We start from the raw sequence: 11269 nt of genomic DNA on the forward strand, positions 1-11269 counted from the left end.
AGGACCCACCAAAGAGATTTACTGCTTTAGCTTGTAAACTCAACCCCCCAAAAAAATAAAAACCTCAAGTGGCTTGGAAACCACAAGAATAGCCACAGAATTCACAGTTAACACTGGAATACACAGCATGAGGGAGACTGAGGACTTAAATACACACACAGGATAACGAGAGGCTGGGCAACAGGTGGGAACACACCTGAAACTAATTACTGAATAAAAAGCCAAAGGAAGACAAACACAACAACACATAACAAGAGACTATCAAAATACAACTGGAAGTAACAAATGCCAAGACACAGCTTAATACAGGAACTTGACACTAGGACTGGCCACAAACAGACATGAAAACATGACAAACCAGGAACACAGAAAGGGAACATAAAAATAACAGAAACCTAAACTAAGAAGAACTGAGAATACAAGCATGAAATCAACCTGGAACACAGTCTAAATAAATGGTAAATGGCCTGTATTTGTATAGCGCTTTACTAGTCCCTATGGACCCCAAAGTGCTTTACACTACATTCAGTCATCCACACATTCACACACTAATACAAACAAAATAAACCAAATTCAAAATACCAAACATATAAACACACAGACCCAGCATGATGACACTGTTAATTTCACATGAAACACTGAACAACTTTGAGGATGCAGGCTTTTCATTTAATAACGTTATCAAATCAAACTTGAGAAATGTTGTTTTGATGCATCTCTTATCTCAATTCTCTAGCAAAGAAAAGTGACAGGAGTCAGACCTCAGTCATTAATAGATGCCCTCATAACACACTTTGAATAACCCCCATTTTCATAATAAAACAAAAATGTATTTAAAAAGGAAAGAAAATGCAAATATAAATTTGGGGGAAAAAAGTATAAAAATAACAAAGTAAAATAAATACAAAACATGAAGTTGTTTTCAAATATCTTTATTTTCCAATTCATTGTAATAAACAATTTAGCGAACAGTAAAATTCAATTATGAGCACTAAACCTGTGAACGAAACTGACACAAGTCTGTGTAAGAAAGTGACACTGATAATAAAACAGAAACAAAATAATGTTTCAGTTTAAAATATCAAACTTTATTCTTCCCTGTGTCAATGGGTCAAAGGTCAGAGGTGAGAATGTGGAGCTGGGTGAGGATTTGTCTCATCAACACTGAAGTGAGATATGTGACCCAGCTAGAGATATTTTGTATTGGATTTCTCACTTATATTTTAAAACATTTTTTCCAAACACAAATCAAACTTTTTACAAACATGATGTACATACAAACACTACAGCAAATCTCTGTATGTACAAGATATATATATATATCTATCATTATACACTGTATAAATACGGACTTTCTTTTGTTAGCGCCCAGCTAACAAAGGAAAGTTGATGCTAACATAATGTTTTCAAATAAATTTGATAGGGGTTATGGATCATTCTTAGTATAAAAAAAGATTTTTGTATCCATAAAGTCATCTTCAACTTAATTCCAGAGCTTTGTGAAGTTATTGTGTCTTTGTGCCGTCTATGCCCATCTCCCACTTGAAATGAAGTTCCTGCTCATGCTGTACACTGTGGTGGAGCTCTGATGTCTCCCCCAGGCTCCTAATGGGATGATGATGATTGTAGCATTGTCCTCTGAGCCGTACTGCAACGCCTAGAAAAATATAAATCACATTATTTATGTCGGCAGCCTTGGTGACTATTTGAATCTGAAAAGCCATATCAATTCAATGAAACACATTTTTACTCATTTTCTTTGTCTAATTTATATAAAGTGGATGAAATAATAATGAAAAACCTGCTGAGCGATGACATCAGCAGCCTCAGTGGGGTCTTGGCATTGGTTGATGATGTCACAGATCTCCTGATCACTAAGCAGGAAGTTGATACCGTCTGTGGTCAAAGCCAGGAACGAGTCGTTGGCATGTTGGACCTGCAGGAAAAGACAGGTGAGTTTTCTGTCATTTCAGCCGTAGAAAGTACCGTTACACTTGTGTATAAACCATGTGAAATACCGTGTAAAATATGGATGTGACATCACCAGTCCCGTTATGAAGTGTAAAGTTGATATTTTGAAAACTTGACATGGACATGGCTGTGACTTTAAAGCCAAAGTCACCACAGACTCAGGGCTGTTTTTCCACAGACTTTATGACCTGAAGTTTTGTAGCCATTGGTAGGGCAGGGCAATATGGCCAAAAATATTTATCACGATATATTATTGAAAATTTGGGATAGCGCTATAACTGTGGTTGACGCGAGACAAAATACTTTACAACTCCACAACTATATTAGTGCAAAAAAACCCCCATCAATGTATTTTCACTTAAACAAGCAGCTGTTTTTTTTTTATGTGCATTAAAGCTATATAAAAATTTAACAGTGCAAATGCAAATTCCTTGCTGACAGTTTAACCAAAAGGCATTTTGGGCCACCACAAAACTTAATAATATCCACAAACTTAAAAGGAGGTTATATTTGGTGTGTATCTGATGGACGAAAGCCAAACCAGTTCCACACCACTGAAGTTGCAGCAATTCTGGTTCATCCGTTTCATTCAACGATCCGCTTTCGCCCTTCTCATTCTCCGTTGCCGCCATGCTTTTCTGTCATGTGCATATGAAAATGAAGGCACTGCGCATGCATGTTTTACCTATATTCTATCGCGATATTTTATTTTCTTATCATTGGCTAACATTATACCGATATTACCGTGAACTGTACGATGTGGCCCAGCCATAGCCATTAGGAAGGATTTGGGTAAAAAGACACTTCCGTGTTAACCTCACTTTTTAGACCTTGAAGCCACATCCATGTTTTTCTTTTTTAATTGTGTGGTATAACTCCTCCAGTGGAAGTAAAAGTATATCATTTAAAATAAATATTAAACTCACTTGAAAGTCAGAGGACTGAGGAAACAGTAGGAAAACTTACGGTGCGTCGTTGGGTATCTGGCTCTGCGATGACACCACTAGCTTTCAGGTGGAAGTCTCCAATGCTTCGTGTCATGGCCAGCCTCCCGTTAACATTAGCCTGACCCACGCTGTTCCATGTCACGTAACCTCCAAACCTCTGGATCCTGAACAAAAATGCACACCCAGGATTACCGTCTCTATTCTGAAAGTCTGGGCGCTCAAAGACCAGGATCAGCTGTGTGAAACTTTGTAAGGCTGTTGCTCTTTCCTACGTTTTTAGTAATTACTAGTTTCACAGTTAGTTAAACACTGAGTTGCACAAGATTTTCATTTTTACATATTATTTACATCTACTAGCCACAAGGTGTATAGTAAACATTTACAATGATAGCGATTTTTGTGGTTCAGCCTGCTTTATTTAAGTTACATGTCAATTGGGAACCATGAAGAACTGACCCAAGTGGCTCCAAAGTAGTAACAGTTGGAACAATTAAGGTCTTTAATAAGTTTATGTTTTTGCATTCTGCAGAATGAGAAACCAGACACCAAAGCGTTAACTAGCTTTGGATTAAGTTCAAGTGAAACAAGACTTGGTCTGCTGTTACATAATTCTAGCAGCTTATAGCTAAAGGTAAATCCAAACGTCTGTCCCTGCACATCTTGTTTCGAGTACTGGATGAACCAGATCTAATTTCTGCAGGGATGTCCTGGAGCACCAACTCTGTGCCAGCTGTAGGCACTCCAACATGCTGCAGGGTGTATTTATACACAATGATTTGACCAGCTACTTTTGGGAAACCTGAACCCTTCTGAACTCTTTTATCTGTACAAATCTCTTTGGACTATAAGTGGTTTTGACTGAATCCCCCTCAAATATTCCTGCATCTTATTAAAATCTAATTATAATATTCAACAGGTCAATATTACTTTAATTATTAATTAATTTTTTGTGTTGATTCATACTATAATTTTAAGGTAGCAAGAACACAGTCATTTGATTGCCGCTAATAGTGCCCATAGTAATTGTAATAGCAGTACTGTACTGGTGGATGTAGAGAAAGTTTCATTAACCAGAGGGGCTAACATTTATTGTGGTAGTGGGGACCATGTACCGGTGTCTCTCGTCCTCGCAGTCAGGTGTGTGGTCTGTGGTGAGCTTGTTGGCTTTTCCATTCCTGCACAACATTGCCCGACTGTCACCAACGCTACCGACCACCAGCTCTACGCCGTCACGTAGTAAAGCAACCGTTGCAGTGGTGCCAGCTGTCAGGAAAGAGGCTGGAGAGGAAGAGATGCACAAATTTTTGATTGTTATATTATAAAGACCAAAATGCTTTACAGAAAGTTCTAAACTTGAGTTTTTCTTTAAGCACTTTTTGTATTGGTTATTTAGACATATATAGACAGTACAATAGCCCTTCAATAACTAGAAAACTTCATTCCCTGTATATGTTAGTTTGATGTGATTTTAAACCAACGCATTGCGTTATTATCTACACAAGTGTCAAAACTATAAAGATTAAAATATTTTTCTATTAACTTAAGATAAAAGTTGTGATCAAAACATTAAAAATACACTTCAAGATTATCTTCTTGTCCACCTCTGGACTGTTTTCAGCTACTTTTAGATCAGTTCTGATTACTTGCAATGGTGGACTGTGTCACAGCATCTTACAACTAAATGGAGACAAAACTGGCAAATAAGGTAAGTGGTGAGTGAACATTGTGTTGGTGGGGCTCAAAAAGTGTTTTTAGTACACTGTGAGTCAACGCATTCCAGCACACTCTAGCTTTCATATGTTTTACTCTGAATATCATTCCTCAAGTGTTTCCACACAGGAAAAGACTAGCATGACTAGCATGTCAGGGATTTGTAGTGACAATGTGTAAAACTTGAGACATTGTTATTCAATTAAAGCAGCTACCAATGAGAGTAATGGATGCTGCTGATAAAGACATGACATATGAGAAGATGGCAAAGATATGGTTACCTATGCAACTGGAGCCTGGAAAGTCCACTAGTGACCAACCATCAGTCACTAAATCTGTTTATATGTGGTTTGGGCTTCACCCTTGGAGGTGCACAAGTTCACAGTACAGAAGCCAGGAAATATAAAAATGAGGGACATGTTCCTGGTCGGAGAAGAAGACGACCTTGAAGGTGGGATCCAAATTTAAACCAGTTATGGGTTTAGGTTCATTTGTTGGCTAAGTCACTTTACAGTTGCACCATGTCACCTCCAGATTTATCCACTATGCTAACTTCAACTTTTCATTGAAAAGTCCATTACTCTCACTGAATAACCATAATGAACTCTTTATTACTATTTACTTTCAGAGCATCACAATTAAAATTCAGTTGTCCAATACTTACCCTTTTTTTAAATCACTTTGATTCACTCTTTATCAGCAAAGTCAGTTCTCTATTTAGTTTTTTTGTTTTATGTCTTAGAAACTACAAGACATATTGTGTAACTTCCTTTAGGTATCTCAAAGATTTCACAAATACAACAAGTCACATTGTGCCTGCTGATAAGACCTGACAAACTCGAAACGTGAATCACTTTTTACCATTTTGGCTTCCAGCGCTTCAATCTTTACGGCTTTGGAGAAATGACTTGTGTCTCACCATTGTTGAAGTAGCTGAGATGTATGTGTAGAGCCTTGTCAGCATCTAAAAAGGCTTTCTTTAAAACTTTCTCCAGATCATCATCCTGTTCCAAAGCATCTCTGCACCAAAAAAAATGAGTTTAGGTTTTTTGTTTGTCTGTTTTTGTGAAGTGCAGTCATTAATGACTACACAGCTTTTCCAGTATTCAGTTGTTTATGTTCTCATATTTAAAGGCAGTATGCTCAACCTGATAAATTTCTCCATGAAGGTGTAGCAGTAGTCGGCAGCATGCGGGCCACCATGGCCGTCGAACACAGCGAAGTACAGTAGGTTGTCATGAATACGGCCGATGCGGAGACGGTCCTCGTTCTGATTCCTAAGACCGAGAACAGACGTACTGCCGACCCGAGACAAACTGACCTGAGAGGTGGAGGAAGACAACCTTTGGTTGATAAACTGAACTGACTGATTAGCCATTTCATTCATGTGTCCCAACCATGGGGGGATATGTAACATGTTAGGTTAAAATCTTTTTGAACCTGTGACCATGCCCTTAAAATAGCCACTGAAAACAGTCATTGTATACTTCAATACTTAACTATTTGTGCATTTCTGAATATATCTATTCAACCTATGCTCTACAGACCTTTACTTTACTTTAATAGGTACACGGTGCCAGTACCCAACTAAACTCAAGTTCGTCTCCAGAAGTACTTCAGGTCTTCATGGCTTAGATTAAACAAGGTGCTGGAAATATTTCTCAGAGATTTTGGTTCATACTGACATGTTAGCATCAGTTTGAACTTTAGCCTAAAGCCTTTAGCCTGCCATGTGACTGACTGATAGATACTTGCATTTGCAGCTGTACCTGATAAAGTGTCAGGTGAGTGTATTTATTTATTCTTTTATCCATCCACTGCTCTTTCCTACCTGTGGGATGGGTCTTCCATATCTGATACTGGAGGGCAGTAGTATTGGTTCTTCTATCCTGTTGTCCCAAATACCAAATGAGTCCCAGGTCACTGGACGGACGCTGATGTCACCATCCAATCCGACTGATCCACTTCCCTGCCGCATGCCCACCATCCCGAACAATGCCCCGCCCACCTACAGGACGATCATCCAGGACAAGGTTAGACTATTGTTGTAGCTTGTTTGTGTAAAATCTGATCAGGGATTTATTTTTCTTATTATAAGATCGTGAGAATTGTGTTGTTTCAAAGAAGACATTACATGGTTACTTTACTCACCAGCAACTAATCCATTTTCCAAAATAGTCATAATATTTATGTCTAATGACAAAAAAGGATCTTTTTGTTAACGCTATTGACAAAATATTTAAGCAATCTGTCTTTTCACATCACACTATGTCTAAAAATAAATAAATCACATTTCTGGTGCTTCAAATGAGATTGAAGTGTTAATAGTAAATAGAAAACTCTGGATTTGTAATCATGCAAAAAACAAACAAACCCAATCTGAACAAATAATTAAATTCTGTTCCAATTTTCTGAAAGTAGGATTACATTATTTTTTTAATTTGTTTGTTATTGTTATTTTTTTCTAATAATTTTGAAACAGAAAATCACATGTAAGTCTCAGATTCACCTGTCCAGAGGCTGTGGAGGTTTCTGGTGAGGATCGTATGGAGAGGAAGGTTTGTCTGGCGATTGTGGAGCGACCACAACGCAGCATATTGAACAGCACTGCAGATGACATGATTGATTGCCTTTAACAGCTGTGGAGATTTTAAAAAGGAGGAACGACCTCGCCAGGTGATGGACTTCTAAAAAGAAAGAAGAAAAATCTTGTTAACAGGGCTGAGACTTGGTGCAGTAAATAAATTCACATTCTTCCATCCTCATGTTTCTAAGTGAACTGCATGTGCACAATTTTCTTTCTTAGAAACTTGTGGAATTGTTAATGTTAACCTTCAAACCCAGTGTTACGATCATGCTTGTGGTTTTGTTGAGTTACGATTTGGATTCTTGTAGAAAAAAAAAATTGTGATTTGATTTCTTAATTTTTCTTATGGTAACAACTTTTTGTAATTAGAAAAGTTGTGCAGAAAAAAAGTATAGCATACTTTTTAAAAATATATAATATTACTGGTTTTTCCATCCAGTTGTCCAGATGTTAATAAAACCTATATTCCTATAACTTTGCAGGATGTGATTCACAACAATGTGACAAGAAGAACATAAATCAGGTATAATCATATCAGATAAATGCACATTATACTTTCTGAGAATCAGTTTTGAGTTTGTTGGGGTAGTTTCTAGGATGAGACCCTATTAGACTGAGAAGTGGTCAAATGTTGGCTCCAGTTGGAGTTTAATCTTTCAATTGTACGTAAATGACATTAACAAGGATTATGTTTCTCATTCTCTCTCTCTACTTTTCCATCCCTCATCATCTCTCTATATATGAGTATGTCCACAAATAGCCTCACGCCTTCTGCTGTGTTTTCTTAGCCCTTGATCCCCTATCTATTACAAGTATGGCAATGGCATGAGCTCTGAAAGTACAGAGAGTATTACTTCTTTGGAAAGGAGTTTCATTCCAAAGAGACACTTTTTTTTAAAGATAAGTAGCCTATATTAGCTATAATTTAAATAATCGGAGAGACAGGTAGACTACTGAAGTTGCAACCTTTCCCCTATTTACCTTTGACATAATTTACATCTTGCCAGTAGTCAGTATGAACCTGTCAATATCTTTGGATTAAATTTCACTCTGCAGCTCTGGGGCGTGCTTAAGTAAAGCTGCCTTAACTCTGCACTTCAAAACAGTGTGGGCACAAATAAACACATATTGTTGATAAAACACGGCGATGCCTGCTACACAGATGAGTAAATTCAGAGGTCACATGCACTGACACACATAAAAGTAACAGTTTTAGGTCAGTTATTAGAATTTCGACCTGAATTTAATCAAAACCGAGCATTTTATTTATGAGATGAAAAAATAGCAAATAAAAAAATTTAATGAGGAAAATTTAATAGACAAAAATTACAGAAATATAATTTTAAGTTATTCTATATGCTAAAAATATTTTTGTAAATACATCACGCATCTTGACATATCACAGAACATAACCTAAAAGATTATAGCATGTTTAAATGAATATGACATAACTATGCAGGACTAGCAACTTTAAAAGTAAAGCAAAAACTGAACTGCAGCTGCACAAAATCACCTTCTTCCTGTTTCTTGTACTTCTGTTATTGATCTTCCCACCTTGTGCCGCCTCTGTAGCAACAGGTGTCCAGAGTCCCAGCAGCTGCCTGGAGCCTTCAGCCGCTCTTGCGCTGTTGCTGTCTAAGCTCAGGGGCTCGGCTGGAGGGTATTTAAACTGAGCCGCACCCATCCAATCAAAACGTGAGATGTCCTGACGTCACAGTTGGATCACATGTGGAGGTTGTGACTATTTTGGGCGCCAAGCCAGTTGAAACACTGTGTGTTAGGCAGGTCTTTGTATGCTTGTTTTTACAAATAGTTAAAAAACAAACTAAAAAAAAACCAACAACAACAACAACAACTACAGCTCCAGTCCTAAAAGTTAGAGCAATTCAAAATGATTTAGAGAACACAAAAAATAAAGCAGGTGTAAAATTAATAATACTAATAACAACAACAACAACAATAATAAGAGTAACAACAAGAAGAAGAACCAAACTCTGCAGATGTGTACATGATGGGTTGCTATTAAGGTTCTCATCTATATTAGATATTGTGACATCATCATGTTGCCTAGCATCTATCAATTAACAGCTTAAAATGGTGCATTTGTAACTTTTTTGCATTTACAGTATATGCTGTTGTAATTTGGTGCTAAATAAAGACATTTTTTTGGATGGATGTAAGAAATAATATAATAAAATTACAAAACACAATCACTTGGAGCCACACATACGTCAGCTTTTCCTCCTTTATTTCCTCTTTTGCTCTCCCTTTTATCCTACTCTGGTGTGAATGTGGCAGATTGTCACCAGCTGTGGGAAGTCCTCCAGAGGGTTAAGCTCCTGCTGGCTCCTTACTCACACACCTGCTTCTCATTCACTTGTCATTCATCTATGATAAGAAGACTGTCTGTTCACCCAATTGACAGTTCATTTTCCTAGTGATAAAGCATTTAAGTGCTACTTTAGCACTGTAGTACTTTGTCTTACTACTTACCCTAATATCTTTTTTTCCCCCTCCTGCTTCAGTTTACCTTTTGGTGTGTCAGTCAGGCCTGTTAATGGGTTTTCGCTGATGTGGCTGTTCTACCTGGGTTCATGCTTACCTCCTGCAAACCTGCTCACCAACAGAACTTTTAAAGACTTCTCTTTTTGTTCCACAGTTGCAGGCCAGGTGAGTAATAGGTTTGACTGGCTTGTGAGTGTGGGTCAAGAAGGGTTTTCTTGTTGCCCTGAAACTGATGCTCTCATTTGTCTTGGACCATTCTGACCTTTTGCACTTTGCATCAGTAGGAACTCTTGATAGCATTTTGTGGCTTTAAAGGAGAAATAGTGAAAAATTAATATCACCAACTGCATTAGGAAAAAAACAAAAAACTGAACTTTGCCATTTCAATGATATATTCATTGTTATATGCTTTTTGCTTTATCAGTTTTTAAAGTGCCCACATGGGATGGCTTTCATGGCCCTATATGGCCTTTTTGTGGGAAAGACCACTGCAAGTTTCCCACAAAAGCCCATACAGGGCCCCAGAGAGCAAAATGACAACTCCAGCTGCTGTTTGGTAATCAACATCTTAAAGACAGTTGAAGAGGGTATGGTGAAATTGACTAGATATGGTAATGTACATTGATCAGGCATAACGCTATGGCAGGTGAACTGAATAACACTGATCTGGGAACACCTGGCACCAGGATGCACTTTGGTCTGCGAATCCTTGAGGCCTACCATCCATGTATGCCTGCAAAATAAGCATTGTTGCAGACCATGTACATCCCTTAATGGAAATGGTATTCCCTGATGGCTCTCATACAGCAGGATAATGCACCCTGCCACATAACGGAAATGGCTCAGGTTAGAGCACAACAAGAAGTTTGAGGTTTTGACTAGGTTTCCAAATTCCCCAGATCTGAATCTATCTGTAGGATGTACTAGACAAGTGAGTCTGATCCATGGAGGCTCCAATTCACAACTTGCAGGATCAGTTGCTACCACCTTGATACCAGATGCCACAGCACACCTTCAGGGGTCTAGTGGAGTATGTGAATTGACAGGTGAGGGCGGTTCTGGCAGCAAGGGGATCAACATAATATTTGACAAGTGGTCATGTTTTGTGGCAGTTGTTTCCAGACTCCATTTGTTTAACTGTTAGTATGCAATTTTAACCGTAAAGCTTGAACTCAACCAGTTTCAACTAGCCAGCCAGTCGGGAGTCTCCAGTGCTACTGAGCTCTTGACTGTTTTTGTTTTTGTTTTGTTTTGGGGGGTCCCTTGGAAATAAAGCTGGTGGAGATGAGCTTAAATTTACACCTCAGGATGACAACATGAGGCACGTCATCACCTGTGTTGCTCTGTAAGTTGCGTTTTTCTGCTTCTTTCAAAAGAGTTCGGATGACTGTGGAAACTTAAATGTCTCTTTTAGACTCTATTTTATATGGTGCTGTCTGTCCACTTTTACCCTGGAAACGCAGTAAGCATCGATGGATCACATTCTCATAGTGATCCATCAAAATTGGTTTTGCAGTTTCAACTATAAAAACCTGAAATGTTAAATCTT

The 11269-nt window shown here is 38.1% G+C and overlaps 1 protein-coding gene and 1 long non-coding RNA gene across 3 annotated transcripts; one reads left to right on the forward strand and one right to left on the reverse strand.

The window, feature by feature from the left end:
- Positions 1 to 897: 897 nt before the first annotated feature.
- Positions 898 to 8842, reverse strand: ppm1ka (protein phosphatase, Mg2+/Mn2+ dependent 1Ka). Of its 2 annotated transcripts, none has more exons than XM_084923304.1 (9): positions 8770 to 8842; positions 7138 to 7315; positions 6460 to 6636; positions 5777 to 5949; positions 5548 to 5648; positions 4031 to 4196; positions 2938 to 3082; positions 1802 to 1936; positions 898 to 1657 (listed from the first exon to the last, which is right to left on the reverse strand). In XM_084923304.1, exons 2-9 carry the CDS (start codon positions 7246 to 7248, stop codon positions 1526 to 1528), a joined length of 1140 nt encoding a protein of 379 aa, XP_084779430.1. In that variant the 5' UTR covers positions 7249 to 7315; positions 8770 to 8842; the 3' UTR covers positions 898 to 1525. The 2 variants fall into 2 exon arrangements, with proteins under 2 accessions (XP_084779430.1, XP_084779428.1); XM_084923302.1 differs by having other exon boundaries at positions 8729 to 8837.
- An 844-nt stretch (positions 8843 to 9686) lies between these two features.
- On the forward strand, positions 9687 to 11065 carry LOC146390255 (uncharacterized). The gene is made up of 2 exons (XR_014799745.1): positions 9687 to 9885; positions 10996 to 11065. It is a non-coding gene; the product is annotated as an uncharacterized LOC146390255 (long non-coding RNA).
- The last annotated feature ends 204 nt before the right edge of the window (positions 11066 to 11269 follow it).

Source organism: Perissodus microlepis, chromosome 3, assembly GCF_051167445.1.
Source record: "Perissodus microlepis isolate ML-2025 ecotype Zambia chromosome 3, ASM5116744v1, whole genome shotgun sequence".
In the NCBI taxonomy this organism is placed as follows: domain Eukaryota; kingdom Metazoa; phylum Chordata; class Actinopteri; order Cichliformes; family Cichlidae; genus Perissodus; species Perissodus microlepis.

Excerpts from the sequence above, each read along its gene's own strand:
- ppm1ka (XM_084923304.1), bottom strand. The coding sequence starts at position 7,248 with ATGTCATCTGCAGTGCTGTTCAATATGCTGCGTTGTGGTCGCTCCACA. Across the intron at positions 5,950-6,459 it reads ATGGAAGACCCATCCCACAG|GTCAGTTTGTCTCGGGTCGG; the intron begins GTAGGAAAGAGC and ends TCCACCTCTCAG. Across the intron at positions 1,937-2,937 it reads CAGATACCCAACGACGCACC|GTCCAACATGCCAACGACTC; the intron begins GTAAGTTTTCCT and ends CTTTTCCTGCAG.